Here is a 19,133-nt window from a genome sequence, read left to right as displayed (position 1 = left end):
AATTTACAATTGGGCATGTCTTTTTATAAATTAAGCACAATGAAACGCGCGAGCTGATTGATCTAGAGCTATGTTTGCATTGGCCTGGGAAAGACACATCCGAGCTCAACCAATCAAATCTATTAGAACAGGGGTCTCCAAACTACGGCCCGCGGGCCAGATGCGGCCCGTTGGGCCTCTCAATCCGGCCCGCAAAGGCACTTCGCAAAGGAAAAAATAATATTATTAAACAAAATAAATTTTGTGCAGAAAGTTCACGTTATGTCGCAAGCCAACTAGCAAGAGTGGCTTACGTCAATTTTTCTCCCAGCTTCCTACTTCCGTTTCAAGCACATTGTGAAATTTAAAAAGCTGAAGGATAACGTGGAAATTTTTTATATTCTTCGGCCCTCAACATGCTGGATGAAAGTTCATGTGGCCCTCTGGCTGTAAAGTTTGGAGACCCCTGTATTAGAACAATCAATCAGTCGAAGAGAATTTGCAAATCGATCATGAATACATTTTAGGGGAAAAATTAAAATGTTTGTCTGTTTCGCATTATTGTTATTTTATAAAAAAAATAAAAGATGTTTTTCGTGTTTGCACTGGCTTATGCAAACCTCGGAGATGTTTGTGAAACTCTCGAGCATGTGCAACCCGCGACCTTCGGTCGCAAATGGCAATTTTAAAAACTATCTGCTGGGCTCTAATATTCAACATGGATATTCATATGTACATGTAACCCAGAATATTTTGGATTTGAGATTTCTATAGATTGCACTATCTATATATTTTCTTTTTTATCAGTTGTCAACTCTGTTAGACTTCACATAAAATAAACAGAAAAAATAACAATAGTATACAATTACATAACCTTATCAATTTTTTTGTTACTATTTTAAACCATTAATTTCGCCAAAGAAGATTTTGCAATAACAGGATACTTTATATGTATACATGTAACTCAGAATATTTCGGAATTCAGATTTCTATGTTTTGCAATATCTATTCATTTTCTTTTATCAGTTGTCAACTCTGTTAGACTTCGGGGACCAAAAATTTCTAGTGGCAGAGGTCGTGTTGAAGTATTTTACAATGGAGAATGGGGAACAATTTGTGATGATAGCTGGGATTTAAACGATGCTAAAGTTGTTTGTCGTCAACTTGGTTATGACTGTGCTGTCAGTGCTTTACAAGGAAGTAATGTTCCTGATGGCAGAGGACGAATATGGTTAGACGACGTTCGTTGTGTAGGAAATGAAAATAATATTTCGAGTTGTTCACATAGAGGATGGGGAACACATAATTGTAGACATCATGAAGATGCTGGTGTACAATGTTCAGGTTTGTATGTACATAATTTTATTAAAAATTAGAAGATAATTCAAAAAAGATGACAAACTCTATTATTTGGGGTTCGTTAATGTTAATTTTTCAAAATTACTTTATGTCATTTATACAGGAATTAATGCAAACTGCAACTTTGATAGTGGAAACATTTGCAACTTTCGAAATGGTGGGGGGAAATTCAACTGGACGATTAATACTGGACCAACATCGAGTTATGGCACAGGTCCCAGGAATGACACAAGTGGATCTGGTATAAAAAATGTTCCTTTATCTGTTACTTAAGATTAAAGATTTTCATCAAAACTTTATTGTGCATCTTGATAACAATCAGAAACTCCTAAATGTTATCAAATTCATTTAACTTCTTTATGTCTTACAAATTTATTCTCATTCAATTATTGATAATCAAATTCTTTCTGTTGCAGGTTACTATCTCTACATTGAAACATCAAATCCGCGTCAATATGGAGATAAAGCAACTGTTTTAACACCATACTTATATGGTGAACAATGTATGAAGTTCGCCTACCATATGTACGGCAGCAGTATTGGTTCTCTCAACATTTACGCTGGTAGTCAAATGATTTTTAAGAAATCAGGAAATCAAGGCAACATATGGGTGTTTGTGGAACAATTCATTCGTCTGAATGGAAGTTATATGGTATATTTTAATTTTTTATTAAAAGTTCTTTGGTCTGGATTTTTAATGCGCTTTTCCTTTTACTTTTCAGAACAATAAGCTTTTTAGAACAATACATCTTATAAGAATTAGTGGTGTTAAGTAGAGGTAGTACTAACTATAGGGTAGATTATAAACAATTTCAACTTAACATTACACGAAGATTATAGTGTCAAGTGTCTAATACAACAGAACACATAATTATATAACATTTTAGTTTTCTTTGATTAGTAAGTGTGAGTTTAACTCAAACAATAGTTCCTACTTTTTAAACTTATTTTATATTATTTTCTATACACAGGTGAAATTTGAAGGTGTTCGCGGTCTCAGTTTCCAAGGTGACATTGCAATTGATGCAATCAGTTTTACACCAGGCAGATGTTCTTTAAAAACATCAAAGCCAACATCACAATCTACACAAACACCGACAAGACCTTCGGTGCAAACAGGTAATGTAAACTTAAAGAAAAAAATCCAACGATTATTTGAAAACAGCGAATAAAACGTTATGTCTGTGCCATATTGAAAAAAAAAATAAAAACAATAATTTTTTAGCAAAAACATGTAAAAAAAGAATAAGCATTGTTTTATCTTACTATGAAAATCCTTATTACAAACTTAAATTAAAAAAAACAAATGTCACATGCAAAAAAAATAGTCAGTATTAATAAACATGGTAGAAAAAGAGAGAAATTCGTGGTAAAAACCTGAATTTCAATTAATAAAACACTTATCATTGTTGCCTTGTGTCTTTTTTCATTATTAGCAAACTGCAGTTTTGATAATGGAAATATTTGCAACTTTCGCAATGGTGCGGGGGAATTTAATTGGACAGTTTACAGAGGTTCTACACCTAGTTGGCATACAGGTCCCAGGAATGACACAAGTGGATCTGGTATAAAAAATGTCCCTTTACCTGTTACTTAAGATTAAAGATTTTCATCAAAACTTAATTGTGCATCTTGATAACAATCAAAACTCCTAAATGTTATCAAATTCATCTAACTTCTTTATGTCTTACAAATTTATTCTCATTCAATTATTGATAATCAAATTCTTTCTGTTGCAGGTTACTATCTCTACATTGAAACATCAAGTCCACGTCAATATGGAGATAAAGCAACTGTTTTAACACCATACTTATATGGTGAACAATGTATGAAGTTCGCCTACCATATGTACGGCAGCAGTATTGGTTCTCTCAACATTTACGCTGGTAGTCAAATGATTTTTAAGAAATCAGGAAATCAAGGCAACATATGGGTGTTTGTGGAACAATTCATTCGTCTGAATGGAAGTTATATGGTATATTTTAATTTTTTATTAAAAGTTCTTTGGTCTGGATTTTTAATGCGCTTTTCCTTTTACTTTTCAGAACAATAAGCTTTTTAGAAACTAGTTCAAGCACATATAAATAATGATAAAGTCAAGGCGTACAATACATCTTATAAAATTGTGCTGTTAAGTAGAGGTAGTACTAACTATAGGGTAGATTATAAACAATTTCAACTTAACATTACGAAGATTATAGTGTCAACTGTCTAATACAACAGAACACATAATTATATAACATTTGGTTTATTTGATCAGTTAGGGTGAGTTTAACTCAAACAATAGTTCCTACTTTTTAAACTTATTTTATATTATTTTCTATACACAGGTGAAATTTGAAGGTGTTCGCGGTCTCAGTTTCCAAGGTGACATTGCAATTGATGCAATCAGTTTTAAACCAGGCAGATGCTCTTTGAAAACATCTACGCCAACAACACATTCTACCCAATTTTTTACGAAACCCTTGGTACAAACAGGTAAAGAAAAATAAAAAAATGAGACAAATCCGTTGATTATTTGAAAACAGTAAATACGTTTCGATGAGTGTTGGCCACATTAAAAAGGAAAAGAAAAATGATAATTTATGAACAAACAGACGTAAAGTTAAAATTAAATAAAACTCAGCAAATCTTAAGTGCAAAAAAGCCAGCTATCTATGAACATGCTATACACGTGAAGAGACGATTTTTTATAAAAACCTCAATTTAAATAAAAACACACTTTTTATAATTGTCTTTATATTTAGCGAACTGCAACTTTGATAGTGGAAACATTTGCAACTTTAACAACGGCGCAGGGGAATTCAACTGGACGATTAACACTGGACCAACATCGAGTTATGGCACAGGTCCCAGCAATGACACAAGTGGATCTGGTATAAAAAATGTCTCTTTACTTGTTATTTAAGATTAAAGATTTTCATCAAAACTTAATTATGCATTTTGATAACTAACAAAAACTCCTAAATGTTAACAATTTCATTTCACTTCTTTAAGTCTTCCAAATTTATTCTTATTCAATTATTGATAATCAAATTCTTTCTGTTGTAGGTTACTATCTCTACATTGAAACATCAAGTCCGCGTCGAAATGGAGATAAAGCAACTGTTTTAACACCATACTTATATGGTGAACAATGTATGAAGTTTGCCTACCATATGTACGGCAGCAGTATTGGTTCTCTCAAAATTTACGCTGGTAGTCAAATGATTTTTAAGAAATCAGGAAATCAAGGCAACATATGGGTGTTTGTGGAAAAATTCATTCGTCTAAATGGAAGTTATATGGTATATCTTAATTTTATCTTGAAAGTTGTGTAGTCTAGCTGCATTTTAATGCGCTTTGCTTTTGTTTTAATAACAATAAGCTTTTAGAAACTAGTTCAAGCACATATAAATAATGATAAAGTCAAGGCGTACAATACATCTTATAAAAAGTGCTGCTGTTTACGTAGAGGTAGAACAAGTACTAACTTGAAGGCAAATTATAAACAATTTCAACTTAACGTTATGTCAAGACTGTCAACTAACTCATACACCAGAACACATAAGTATGTAGTGTTTGGTTTATTTGATCAGTTAGGGCGAGTTCGCACTCAAACAATAATTCCTACTCCTTAAACCTATTTTATATTGTTTTCTTTACATAGGTAAAATTTGAAGGTGTTCGCGGTCTCAGTTTCCAAGGTGACATTGCAATCGATGCAATCAGTTTTAAACCAGGCAGATGCTCTTCGAAAACATCTACGCCAACAACACATTCTACCCAATTTTTTACGAAACCTTTGGTACAAACAGGTAAAGAAAAATAAAAAAATGAGACAAATCCGCTGATTATTTGAAAACAGTAAATACGTTTCGATGAGTGTTCGCCATATTAAAAAGGAAAAGAAAAATGATAATTTATGAACAAACAGACGTAAAGTTAAAATTAAATAAAACTCAGCAAATGTTAAGTGCAAAAAAGCCAGCTATCTATGAACATGCTATACACGTGCAGAGACGATTTTTTATAAAAACCTCAATTTAAATAAAAACACACTTTTTATAATTGTCTTTATATTTAGCGAACTGCAACTTTGATAGTGGAAACATTTGCAACTTTAACAACGGCGCAGGGGAATTCAACTGGACGATTAACACTGGACCAACATCGAGTTATGGCACAGGTCCCAGCAATGACACAAGTGGATCTGGTATAAAAAATGTCTCTTTACTTGTTACTTAAGATTAAAGATTTTCATCAAAACTTAATTATGCATTTTGATAACTAACAAAAACTCCTAAATGTTAACAATTTCATTTCACTTCTTTAAGTCTTCCAAATTTATTCTTATTCAATTATTGATAATCAAATTCTTTCTGTTGTAGGTTACTATCTCTACATTGAAACATCAAGTCCGCGTCGAAATGGAGATAAAGCAACTGTTTTAACACCATACTTATATGGTGAACAATGTATGAAGTTTGCCTACCATATGTACGGCAGCAGTATTGGTTCTCTCAAAATTTACGCTGGTAGTCAAATGATTTTTAAGAAATCAGGAAATCAAGGCAACATATGGGTGTTTGTGGAAAAATTCATTCGTCTAAATGGAAGTTATATGGTATATCTTAATTTTATCTTGAAAGTTGTGTAGTCTAGCTGCATTTTAATGCGCTTTGCTTTTTGTTTTTAATAACAATAAGCTTTTTAGAAACTAGTTCAAGCACATATAAATAATGATAAAGTCAAGGCGTACAATACATCTTATAAAAAGTGCTGCTGTTTACGTAGAGGTAGAACAAGTACTAACTTGAAGGCAAATTATAAACAATTTCAACTTAACGTTATGTCAAGACTGTCAACTAACTCATACACCAGAACACATAAGTATGTAGTGTTTGGTTTATTTGATCAGTTAGGGCGAGGTCGCACTCAAACAATAATTCCTACTCCTTAAACCTATTTTATATTGTTTTCTTTACATAGGTAAAATTTGAAGGTGTTCGGGGTCTCAGTTTCCAAGGTGACATTGCAATCGATGCAATCAGTTTTAAACCAGGCAGATGCTCTTCGAAAACATCTACGCCAACAATACATTCTACCCAATTTTTTACGAAACCTTTGGTACAAACAGGTAAAGAAAAATAAAAAAATGAGACAAATCCGCTGATTATTTGAAAACAGTAAATACGTTTCGATGAGTGTTCGCCATATTAAAAGGAAAGAAAAATGATAATTTATGAACAAACAGACGTAAAGTTAAAATTAAATAAAACTCAGCAAATGTTAAGTGCAAAAAGCCAGCTATCTATGAACATGCTATACGTGCAGAGACGATTTTTTATAAAAACCTCAATTTAAATAAAAACACACTTTTTATAATTGTCTTTATATTTAGCGAACTGCAACTTTGATAGTGGAAACATTTGCAACTTTAACAACGGCGCAGGGGAATTCAAATGGACGATTAACACTGGACCAACATCGAGTTATGGCACAGGTCCCAGCAATGACACAAGTGGATCTGGTATAAAAAATGTCTCTTTACTTGTTACTTAAGATTAAAGATTTTCATCAAAACTTAATTATGCATTTTGATAACTATCAAAAACTCCTAAATGTTAACAATTTCATTTAACTTCTTTACGTCTTACAAATTTATTCTTATTCAATTATTGATAATCAAATTCTTTCTGTTGTAGGTTACTATCTCTACATTGAAACATCAAGTCCGCGTCGAAATGGAGATAAAGCAACTGTTTTAACACCATACTTATATGGTGAACAATGTATGAAGTTTGCCTACCATATGTACGGCAGCAGTATTGGTTCTCTCAAAATTTACGCTGGTAGTCAAATGATTTTTAAGAAATCAGGAAATCAAGGCAACATATGGGTGTTTGTGGAAAAATTCATTCGTCTAAATGGAAGTTATATGGTATATCTTAATTTTATCTTGAAAGTTGTGTAGTCTAGCTGCATTTTAATGCGCTTTGCTTTTTGTTTTTAATAACAATAAGCTTTTTAGAAACTAGTTCAAGCACATATAAATAATGATAAAGTCAAGGCGTACAATACATCTTATAAAAAGTGCTGCTGTTTACGTAGAGGTAGAACAAGTACTAACTTGAAGGCAAATTATAAACAATTTCAACTTAACGTTATGTCAAGACTGTCAACTAACTCATACACCAGAACACATAAGTATGTAGTGTTTGGTTTATTTGATCAGTTAGGGCGAGGTCGCACTCAAACAATAATTCCTACTCCTTAAACCTATTTTATATTGTTTTCTTTACATAGGTAAAATTTGAAGGTGTTCGGGGTCTCAGTTTCCAAGGTGACATTGCAATCGATGCAATCAGTTTTAAACCAGGCAGATGCTCTTCGAAAACATCTACGCCAACAACACATTCTACCCAATTTTTTACGAAACCTTTGGTACAAACAGGTAAAGAAAAATAAAAAAATGAGACAAATCCGCTGATTATTTGAAAACAGTAAATACGTTTCGATGAGTGTTCGCCATATTAAAAAGGAAAAGAAAAATGATAATTTATGAACAAACAGACGTAAAGTTAAAATTAAATAAAACTCAGCAAATGTTAAGTGCAAAAAAGCCAGCTATCTATGAACATGCTATACACGTGCAGAGACGATTTTTTATAAAAACCTCAATTTAAATAAAAACACACTTTTTATAATTGTCTTTATATTTAGCGAACTGCAACTTTGATAGTGGAAACATTTGCAACTTTAACAACGGCGCAGGGGAATTCAACTGGACGATTAACACTGGAACAACATCGAGTTATGGCACAGGTCCCAGCAATGACACAAGTGGATCTGGTATAAAAAATGTCTCTTTACTTGTTACTTAAGATTAAAGATTTTCATCAAAACTTAATTATGCATTTTGATAACTATCAAAAACTCCTAAATGTTAACAATTTCATTTAACTTCTTTACGTCTTACAAATTTATTCTTATTCAATTATTGATAATCAAATTCTTTCTGTTGTAGGTTACTATCTCTATATTGAAACATCAAGTCCGCGTCGAAATGGAGATAAAGCAACTGTTTTAACACCATACTTATATGGTGAACAATGTATGAAGTTCGCCTACCATATGTACGGCAGCAGTATTGGTTCTCTCAACATTTACGCTGGTAGTCAAATGATTTTTAAGAAATCAGGAAATCAAGGCAACATATGGGTGTTTGTGGAAAAATTCATTCGTGTAAATGGAAGTTATATGGTATATCTTAATTTTATCTTGAAAGTTGTGTAGTCTAGCTGCATTTTAATGCGCTTTGCTTTTTCTTTTTAATAACAATAAGCTTTTTAGAAACTAGTTCAAGCACATATAAATAATGATAAAGTCAAGGCGTACAATACATCTTATAAAAAGTGCTGCTGTTTACGTAGAGGTAGAACAAGTACTAACTTGAAGTCAAATTATAAACAATTTCAACTTAACGTTATGTCAAGACTATCAACTAACTCATACACCAGAACACATAAGTATGTAGTTTTTGGTTTATTTGATGAGTTAGGGCGAGTTTGCACTCAAACAATAATTCCTACTCCTTAAACCTATTTTATATTGTTTTCTTTACATAGGTAAAATTTGAAGGTGTTCGTGGTCTCAGTTTCCAAGGTGACATTGCAATCGATGCAATCAGTTTTAAACCAGGCAGATGCTCTTTGAAAACACCAAAGCCAACAACACAATCTACATAAAAACCTACGAAACTTTCGGTACAAACATGTTATGCAAAAATTACAAAAAAAAGACAAATCCACTGATCACTTAAAAATAGTAAATAATAATAATTTCTGTGAAAGTTTTCTCATACTTTAATATTTCTTAAAATGCATCGTTCTTGTAACTTAACAAAAAATAAACATATTTTGTGAAATAAATATTTTTGCTCAAAATAATTTTAAACTCTCTCATTTTTTTAAGCTGGAACAATTCAGCTTACGTAGCAATTTTTTGCACCTAATAATGATGGTAGAGTCAGAAATGTAAGAAATGGATGAACCCAAAAAATCTGGTGAAAACATTAAACTAGCTCAAATTAAGAAACCAAGGGAAATTGGCACTCAAGCCAATTAATCTAATAGAAATAAAGTATGAAAATAACCTAAGTAGAGGCACTTCTATACTAGTACAGTGTTCATTGTGGCACTATGTAGATAACTTGATTTAGCTGCATAGAACGTGATATTAACTACTGCACTTCTATAGTACAGCATATTACCTAACAGTGATACTATGTAGGTAACTTGAAGTACCACAGTAGTACAGCATATTTGTTAACTGTGATACTACGTAGGTGACTAGAGGTACCTCTATAGTACAGTATATTACCTAACTGTGATACTATGTAGGTAGCTTGAAGTACCACTGTTGTACAGCATATTTGTTAACTGTGATACTACGTAGGTGACTAGAGGTACCTCTATAGTACAGTATATTACCTATCTGTGATACAATGTAGGTGACTTGAAGTACTCCTATAGTACAGCATATTAGTTAACTTTGATACTATTTAGGTGACTTGAGGTACTTCTATAGTGCAGCATATTAGCCAACTGTGATACTGTGTAGGTAGCTGGAGGTACCTCTACAGTACAGCATATTAGCTAACTGTGATAATGTGTGGATAAGTTGAGGTACCTCCTTCGCAAAGTATATTTGCTAACTATGATTATTTCAAGTGTAATAAGTTCAAATTGGTTTGCAATCATAGTCAAGTTTTGCACAACTGTGATTGACAATTCAAAAACAAACTGTACGTAAGTAACAACTCTTGTCAACAACTCAAATGTAAATGCATTGAAATTTAATGCCGTAAATGGGTACATTACGTATATTTTTCACTGATTTTGAAGCTTCTTTTTTCCAGCATTTTCCATAAAATACGTATGAATCGAAGATACTATCCATATATCCTACTCTACACATACTCACAGATGTACTTTACATATTCAACTCAAAAATTCAATTGCAAGCATGCAGATGAAGCCAAACTCAACATGCACTGATCATAGCGCAGTTTTAGCATTATTATGTTAAATTGCCTGTGTCCCAATCATGAAACACCAAGTGATCACGTTCGTTCAAAAATTTAAGTCATGAATACAAAAAAAACACTTGCCATGTCTTAGCCATGATTTTTGTGATGTTTTCCGCATTGAATATAGAATTAATTGTTATAACTTACGTACTTGCAGAGAAATAATTTATAAACATATTCTACTCACGTAGTTGTGTCCATTGAACCAATTTCTTTTTCGTTGTTATCATCCTCACTGTTTTCACCAGCGTCATTATTTGAAAAGAAATCTTTGTGGTCGTTTAATTTCTCCTTCACCTCCAGTAACAGTTCATTAATATGCTCTAGCAATGGTTCATCATCACATTCAGATTGACTGAAAAGCTTGAAATGAAGGTGAATTAATGCATTGGCGGATTTGGTGTTGGACAAAACACGTGAAAACGGCATGGTGAATTAATGCATTGGCGGATTCGGTGTTGGACAAAACACGTGAAAACGGCATGTTCATTTTCAAATATAACTGTATTTCAAAAAAAGTTTTTCAATCGGTAAGATTTTTATTCCTAGGAAAATTAAAACCAGTAGCAATGTTGCGCTGGGATGAATCCAGGAAGATTTTGCAAATCGGTCACTCCAATTTAGATTAAAATTTGGTGACCACTTTGTGGGTGTCGCCATGTAATGTCAAACTTTTTTGATCAGTTACATTTATAGCATGGAGATAATACTGTAAAAGTGCTCCATTAAACACAAATCTCCACAGCTTTTCCTTAATTGTTTGGTAGCTATATCACTTTCGTAGGGAGATTGCCACCCTTCTTGGACCCGAGTAAATCCATTCCTGATGCTAAGAGAGTTGAAATATAAAAACGCTATAAAAGACAGCGTCTGTTATTTGCATTTAGATTTGAACAAGGAATTCAAGGACATAAAAGCCTTTTGCCATCACAAGATATAATGGAATTCAACACTCGTCATTTCATGCAGTGCACTGTTCTACTCATGTACTAGGAGTGAACTTTTACTACACTTACAATGTACAATTTAAGGAAACCATGATCACTTTGTGATAAATTATTGTAAAAAAGACTATTAAATCTTTTTTCACAACTTACACTAACTACATATATGACTATCGAAATATCATTACATGGAAAAATATAACTACCTTCTGTGCCATTTCTAAGTAGTAAACAACAGAATTGTAATCCTGCTCCTTGAGATATTCATTCCAGCCAAGTAAATACCAAACCTAAAGATTTCAAAGTCCAGCCTTCATTTAATAGTTTTAAGGTAAAAACTGACAGGAAAAATAATAATTGAAAAAAATTTTATACACGAATAAATCGCCAAAACATTAAAGCATTCAGGACGGTTTTGTCAGCTCACTATCGTAAATCACCCACTGAAGTCTTTAAACTTTGTAAAATAATCAAATAGCAAAAACTTTCTATTTTATTTGTTTTCCTCATAGAAAACAAAGACTATAAAAGATCATAAAGATTATTGGAGTATAAGGACTATGAAAATAAGAATATGTTCATACAAAGTTTCTATTCGTAATTTCCGGTTTTTCTTTGAATACCCCAAATGATACATTAAATGCCCTGTCAAATAAACACCTCGTATCTAATAAACGCCTCCTGCCTGAGTTTTTCACACTAATAAACACTTCGTCTCTTATGAACGGTAAATTTTCTCATTTTTAAGGCTATCAAATTGTATGAAATAGTGAGCAAATATTGAGTTTTCAACAAAAAAGAATGGATAAACAGAAGTTTTAATGAGTTCATATAGAATTAAGAAACACGATGGCGTTATAGCCTTGAGAGTTATCGTAGAAACTAAAATAAAATGAAGAAAGTGTCATGGAAAATCCATAACCTGAACAACTTCATCATCTTCAGAAAGAAGTTCCCCAAGCACATCAGCAGCAGTCTAATAATAACAAATTGTTGGTATCTTCTTAATTCAGATGATTTTTATGCAACGTAAAACAAAATAAACAACAGATTGGCTACGTGCAAGTTGAGTTGAATTTGGGTTCGACTAACAAAGCAAATGAAAGAACAGTGTAAGATCGTTTTGTCCGTCTTTCATGCACAAATAATTCCTGAATGTATCCAGGCATTAATTCATTTAAATATACCTACATCAAATTCATTTATTTCAATCAGCATCTTTGAGAGCGATATTCTCGAATCGTACGACGGAATCCGTGATGACTAAATCATTAATTCAAAAGTCAGTTCCAGCATTAAATACATAGCTAATGGCATTACACAGTCTTTCGTCACTATGGCCCCGTCCACACGTATCCGGAGTTTTTTGAAAACGGAGGTTTTTTCCTCCGTTTTGCACTTGCATCCACACGTAAACGGCGTTTTCGCCTACCAAAACGATGCTTTTAAATACGGCTTCCAGAGTGGATTTTTTGAAAACGCCGGTTTCACAACTACGTGTGGACGGTTAAAACGGAGGTTGTCTAATCAACCTCCGTTTTAAAACTCCGGATACGTGTGGACGGGGCCTATGACTACTTCAAAAATATGCAACACAAATTCAACCTTCAAAACTGGATCGTCAATACCACGCCACAGATTCATCCCTTTAACAAAGCCTCTCTGGCTTCCTATTAAACCCGAGAGCCAATAAAAGTTAATAATGCTAAAGTTGACTAAACTTCAATGCAAAACGTTAAATAACTTTGAGGTTTTAAAACGTTATAAAGCAGTGAAAGTGGCCGCAAACGTCAATACTAGCGTGTTTAGCATTCATATCTTCTACATGTAAATGGTCAAAACCAGCGGTCAAATGCGTGTAAAACATTTACAATACCAGACCTCGTTTTTCTGCTCGCTAAGTAAACAATTAGCCATAACTTGATAGGCATCGGGATTATTTTGATCATGTTGTATTGCTTCATTGCAGTATGATTTACAGGACGCTTCTGCATCCTCAGCCAAACTAGAAAATAAATAATTCAACAGAATATACACACGAAATACGATGTTTGTCAGTAAGTACAAAAAACAAAACAAAAACAAAACAAAAAAATGTTTTTGGACATACCAAAAATCAGTGAGATATATCTCAGCTAACGAACAGAATGCGTTTGAAATATCTCGATCTGTTATTTTTTCAATGTCGCTATTTTCACAAGGATTGTCAGTATCTTCCTAAAGAAATCGCAATGTGAATCAGATATGATGCGCAAATTTAGTTGGTAACGAAAACGAAATCATGAACGAAATATCGGACTTTTCCTAAATCTAAAATGCAACAAATCGTTTCTCTCTTTTTTATAGTACTTTCTTATGCGCTTGCTCGAAAACAAATATTTCGTCCATAAGTTTATTTTTCTGGTTGAAAACCAACATCACTTTTTCTAGGTGTCTTTTCTAAAACTTTCTCTCAGTCCAAACTCAAACGCACAGAAACATTATTTCTCTGAAATTGTTGCACTGCAACTGTCGTCTTTCTCTTTATACTTTTTTATCAGAAAAAGTCTTATCCAAAAACAGAAAATTCGTCTTCTTAAAGTTGTATTAAGAAACATTGTTAACCACTCAATTTCTTGAACATCCAGTCACTCAAACTTCTACTTCTTCATTCGTAGTTTCGTACTTCTGCTATAAGGCTTGTTGCTTGCTTTCGCACGAATCAAATCATTTCAGTTTGAATCAATAGTCGTGTATATGTACGTCATGCATAGCATCCATTTTTGTCCAATCAGAAACCGTCATATAAAGCTGAGATCTTCTACCTCACAGCAACATTGGGTATGTCGGCTCTTATGACAGGCGAGGAAACATAGGTGCTATTTTATACCAATGCTGAAAGTTTGATTAACTTGCACTCTACTACAGAACAACGTTAAACAGAATATCACAATCTTTAACTACGTACGTAATCTTATTTATTACAAACTACAATCAGGAGCCTCTAATGCAGTTACACGTGCATACTAAACTCTCTGAAAATTCATAACCCACTGGCTACACACAGAAAATCTTGTCCATATATCTTCCTATCAATATGTCACAGCACGAAAATGAGCTTTTTCATGAAGTAAGAATAAAAATTACATGCATTTCAAAACAATTTACTCTTTGTTTTGATAATTGATCATGTATGCGTTTATGATCATAACATACGTCATCATTACTTCCATAAATATGTACCTTTTCAAAACATTTCTTTTCATTTATCATTAATTCAACACCTTTCTTTAAGTATTCAACAGCATGCTGTCCTTCAAGAAGTTCACCAAGCGTCATGTATTTGCTGAAACCTTTGTCAGGTTCAATTTCTACAGCACGCTTCAAGTACTTAATTTGATGAAGGAACAAAACTTGCCAAAAACATCCGCTACATAGCTGGCAAAAAATTAAATATAAAAATTCACATGCACAAGGACAGATTTTTCATATTTTTCGTCGGGGTGCCCGAAATTCGTGGTGGCTGGGAAGGTGATAATTATTTTATCTCAAGTTTGTGCCTTCGCAGTTTGTAGCTTTACCTCAAGTCAAATTTTACTGCTTTATACATTTCCCTTCACCTGAAAATTTAATGATCATAAAAACAGAACAACATTTTGCCTGATGTATCGACTTCTGTTGCTAATGCGTAAGCAATAGAAAGTAACACAACCAGAGGAAGATCCAATGTATGTAAAATACTCCTCAAACCTAAGTATTCCTAAAATCTCCAAAACAACAATGTTGATTATAAACTTCGAAAGAACAAAATTTAATCAAGTGGCCTTTCTGGTATTTGAAAATGTAAATATATCGAAAAAGCAGCTGTGAGTAACTTATTTGATGTACTCTAGATCTGCCACTGAATATAACTGGTAAACAAGCGTGGTGTATAATGAACGAAACTAGCTCTTTTTGTAAAGAGCAGGCACACAAAGCTATGACCTTTTTTTTCACAGTTTACTTCTGTGAGCAGTGCACACCCTCGTCAAGGGAGATTTGAAAGTTTCGAGGGGAGTTGACAAGTTCAAAACATTCTAGAGAGAGAGGTAGTGCACCCCAATTCCCTCTGAAGAAAATCTGTCCTTGCACGAACATAAATAGACATACTATGTATATTAAACTCATGTGCCCATATTTTATTTTTTACTGCACAAAAGATTAAATGAAAGGATACGCAAATGGCTTCGTCTGTTTTACCAATTTCCAAACAAGCTGCAGCAACCATGTTTAATGCACGAACATTGTTCGGAGATGTTTCGAGAATTCGTACGCAAAATTTTTCCGCCATCTCAAAATTAAAGTTTTCTATGTATTCCTCCACCTATGGAAAAAAGTAAAATATGCGATAAAGTAAAATTTGCGAGCAAAGTTCAGTGAAAAAGGTTACTTGAACATTGCACAAATTTTTGTAAAGGGAGAGTAGTAGGCGACTGACTGGAACTTTGCAGTTCATCAATCAGGTAAAACTAACTTTTTTATGCATATTGAGCTGGAATCCAAGGACAGTGCAAAGTTTTCAAATCCATGCATTTTGATCTCTTTCCACTACTGTTAACTAGCTTGCTTGGTCAAAATTTATAGGAAAATCATCTGAACTAGCACTACAGCGCAGTAACGCAGTCCACTTAACAAACTGTTCAAGTTCATACTTCATACTCCATGGTCGTAGCAGGAGACACTGAACTATGGTCACCTTTTTTAATCATATAGCTACGTAGAATTTATCTTAATTATTGTAAAATGCAATAAAAGCGCCAAAATATTTTCCTGGTGGTGTAAACAATGAATAAACGTGCGCGTTAAATCGTCAATTCCAACAACTACCTCACTAAAACATTTTAGAAGTTATTTCTACTTTTCTTGTTACTTTTCTACTCGCAGTGAATTTAAATTCATCATGGACACTAAGTTGAATTGGAATTGTCTTAAATTTTATGTTTTAAGTTTATAAAAAACTACTGTCTTCTTGCTTTAGGCTAAATAAAACAAGTTCATATCATTCTGTTCATCCAACTAACTGTTGACGACAATGCGTACCTTTTGAATAAGATCATCAATAGTGAATTTTTGTTCACTATGCTGATTTGATTCTTCTTCATTGTCTCTTGAAGCATCAACTTAAAAACATAAATTTTTCCTTTAAAGAACACCACCTCAGACAAAAACTTATAAAAAAATCAACAAAATCCAGAATGCAAATTTAAATACATTTCCTCCTGCTTCACTATTAAAGACACTGCTAAGTCTCCACTCATCTTCAAACTAAAACAACAATACTATAATACGCAAACACAAACTTGACCTGTACAAACAAGTTCAACATTCTAACACTATTTTCAAACTTCCTAATTTTATCATCACTATACACATTCTGTCACTAATCTCAAAAAAATATAAATAATTAATCTAGGTATTCATTCAGTATCACCTCACTTGTACAGTAACATATCTCTATATTATATATATCACATTGTATTTAACATATGCATCACACTGAAGATGACTAACAGTTAAGTCAAAACTCAAAACACGTTTTTCATCAAAAATATAAAACTGATAAACACTTTCATTTATGTAAAATGTTTATATTGTTATAAGCTTTTATTTCTAAAGATTATTTGAAGATAAACTAAAATAATAGTTCTTTACTATGAAGTGATCCATTGAAATCTTTCTTCAAGTAAACATGTACTTTTTTATCCAACCCATTTTTATCTAAGCATGGTTTTGACTTGCAACATAAACATAAAAAATACAAGACAGGAAAAATTAAAAAGATGATTTCCAAGCTTCTGACACAATCATCAAAATAAGAATAAGCACAAGCATGGCCACTTGACATAAGAACTTGAAAGATTATCCACATATCTTTCACATGTTCATATTTAAATATTGTTTTGCTCATATTTTGACAATTATATAAAAGTTTTTCCAGCTTTTCTTTAAAGAATAACCAGAAAACTAAATGTTTTCATCAGGTTAAGAATTAACACCAGTATAGGAATAATTTTTGCAGTGCACATTTTTACATTTGAAAATACCATAAAAGCAACTTTAAAAGGTTAAATAGTTGGAATGTTATTAAACAAAAAAAATGAAAGCATAATGCTTTATCCAACTACAAACAATAACGACCTTATCTAACAACATTTGAGCCTTTCATCTTTTAACTCTGCTATACCGGTCACATTCCCGAGACTTGTACCATATAAGGCTCTCTGCTTTTGAGTAGACTGGTCTCGTTTACAAGGAAGAGGAGTGGAAGATTAATTTCACAAATGTTGTTAGATAAGGTCGTTATTGTTTGTAGTTGTTGGATAAAGCATTATGCTATCATTTGTTTTGCTTAAAAGGAACTTTATTGGTAAAATTCTATCCTTTAGCAATTGAAAACAAATAGTTTTGTTTAGAAAGTACATTTTAATTTAATAAAATATACTTAATTTTGACTAATGCTGGATTCGCCATTGATTAAGACTATTATAAACTGGTAAGAGAAGATTCTCCAAGTTGCAGAGGTGGCATAGTAGGAAGGTAATGTGTGAGAGTGAGACTGAGTGAAAGCATGAAAAAGGTTCTCTTTGGAGACTTTGCCAGTGGATAATATTCACCAGTCCTTAAACATCAATACCATTGATGCATTTGAAAAATTTAATTTTAAACAGTGGGTAATGCCTTCTTTGAATCTTGACTCACTGTCAGGTATTTAGGAGTAAAATAATTATCAAACAGAACACCGAACACAAGGATAGGATGAAGACTTAGAGATAGTTATAGTAAGATATATATACCTTTCATTCTTGTTTTCTTTCTTTTACCCATAATTCTAAATAAATTCTACCTTTTTGTGTTCAAAGTTCTAATCCTCCAGTTGCAATTTTATTTCAATTTTATTTAAAAAGAACTATAGTATAAGAATAAACTTTAAAAAAAAACGAATATCACATGCAAAAAACTCAGCTCAGTTATTGATAAATTTGTTAAAAAAAGAGAAGAATAAAAACCTACATTTCAATAAAAAACATTTTTGACTAATGACTTTTGTCTTTTTACATCATTAGCAAACTGCAGTTTTGATAATGGAACTATCTGCAACTTTCGTTATAGAGCGGGGGAATTTAATTGGAAAGTTTACAGAGGTTCTACACCTTGTTGGAATAAGGTCCCAGCAATGACACAAGTGGATCCGGTATAAAAAATTTGATTTATCACTTAGTCATTTTCAATCACAACTTAATTGCGCATCTTGATAACTACCAACTGAAACTCATATAAATGCTTACAAATTCATTTAATTTATTCATGTCCTACAAATTTAATTTAATTCTGTACGATTGATATTCGTGATGTTTCTGTTTTAGTTACTATCTCTACATTGAAACATCAAGTCCAGGTCAATACGGAGATAAAGCAACTGTTTTAACACCATACGTAAATGGTGAACAATGTATGAAGTTCGCCTACCATATGTATGGTAGAAGTATTGGTTCTCTCAACATTTACGCTGGTAGTCAAATGATTTTCAAGAAATCAGGAAATCAAGGCAACACATGGAGGTTTGTGGGACAATATTCGTCTGAATGGAAGTTATAAGGTATATCTTAATTTGCTTTTAAAAGTTCTTTGGTCTGGATTTTTAATGGGCTATTACTTTTACTTTTAAGAATATTACACTTTTTAGAAAGTAGTTTGAGCACATATTCATAATAATGATAAAAACAAGGCGTACAATACATGTTATAAAAAGTGCTGCTGTT

At 32.6% G+C, this 19,133-nt stretch overlaps 2 protein-coding genes across 2 annotated transcripts in view; one reads left to right on the top strand and one right to left on the bottom strand.

Moving 5' to 3' along the window:
• Nucleotides 1-19,133, top strand: part of LOC124440043 — a 116,968-nt gene that overhangs the window by 49,273 nt on the left and 48,562 nt on the right. The window contains exons 25-40 of the mRNA XM_046990369.1: nucleotides 1,006-1,323; nucleotides 1,442-1,579; nucleotides 1,755-1,990; nucleotides 2,310-2,457; nucleotides 2,775-2,903; nucleotides 3,078-3,313; nucleotides 3,669-3,816; nucleotides 4,086-4,214; nucleotides 4,390-4,625; nucleotides 4,988-5,135; nucleotides 5,405-5,533; nucleotides 5,709-5,944; nucleotides 6,310-6,457; nucleotides 6,722-6,850; nucleotides 7,026-7,261; nucleotides 7,627-7,774. Of these exons, the coding sequence (XP_046846325.1) occupies nucleotides 1,006-1,323; nucleotides 1,442-1,579; nucleotides 1,755-1,990; nucleotides 2,310-2,457; nucleotides 2,775-2,903; nucleotides 3,078-3,313; nucleotides 3,669-3,816; nucleotides 4,086-4,214; nucleotides 4,390-4,625; nucleotides 4,988-5,135; nucleotides 5,405-5,533; nucleotides 5,709-5,944; nucleotides 6,310-6,457; nucleotides 6,722-6,850; nucleotides 7,026-7,261; nucleotides 7,627-7,774 (2,892 nt within the window). The remainder of the gene's footprint in view (nucleotides 1-1,005; nucleotides 1,324-1,441; nucleotides 1,580-1,754; nucleotides 1,991-2,309; nucleotides 2,458-2,774; nucleotides 2,904-3,077; nucleotides 3,314-3,668; nucleotides 3,817-4,085; nucleotides 4,215-4,389; nucleotides 4,626-4,987; nucleotides 5,136-5,404; nucleotides 5,534-5,708; nucleotides 5,945-6,309; nucleotides 6,458-6,721; nucleotides 6,851-7,025; nucleotides 7,262-7,626; nucleotides 7,775-19,133) is intronic.
• LOC124440046 (probable assembly chaperone of rpl4) lies at nucleotides 10,632-18,241 on the bottom strand. The gene is made up of 11 exons (XM_046990373.1): nucleotides 18,168-18,241; nucleotides 16,414-16,493; nucleotides 15,551-15,697; nucleotides 14,578-14,724; nucleotides 13,466-13,572; nucleotides 13,237-13,360; nucleotides 12,961-13,025; nucleotides 12,547-12,618; nucleotides 12,278-12,331; nucleotides 11,562-11,645; nucleotides 10,632-10,774 (listed from the first exon to the last, which is right to left on the bottom strand). Exons 1-7 carry the CDS (start codon nucleotides 18,196-18,198, stop codon nucleotides 12,996-12,998), a joined length of 666 nt encoding a protein of 221 aa, XP_046846329.1. The 5' UTR covers nucleotides 18,199-18,241; the 3' UTR covers nucleotides 10,632-10,774; nucleotides 11,562-11,645; nucleotides 12,278-12,331; nucleotides 12,547-12,618; nucleotides 12,961-12,995.

Source organism: Xenia sp. Carnegie-2017, unplaced genomic scaffold, assembly GCF_021976095.1.
Source record: "Xenia sp. Carnegie-2017 unplaced genomic scaffold, XeniaSp_v1 HiC_scaffold_2, whole genome shotgun sequence".
Taxonomy (NCBI): domain Eukaryota; kingdom Metazoa; phylum Cnidaria; class Anthozoa; order Malacalcyonacea; family Xeniidae; genus Xenia; species Xenia sp. Carnegie-2017.
The sequence above is the reverse complement of the archived record's forward strand: the minus strand, read 5'-3'. Positions and strand labels throughout refer to the sequence as shown.

Coding starts and splice junctions, on each gene's coding strand:
- LOC124440046 (XM_046990373.1), bottom strand. CDS start 18,198: ATGGGTAAAAGAAAGAAAACAAGAATGAAAG. Junction 15,698..16,413: donor TTGATGATCTTATTCAAAAG/GTACGCATTGTC, acceptor TTTTTTCCATAG/GTGGAGGAATACATAGAAAA. Junction 13,026..13,236: donor TTAGCGAGCAGAAAAACGAG/GTCTGGTATTGT, acceptor CGGGTTTAATAG/GAAGCCAGAGAGGCTTTGTT.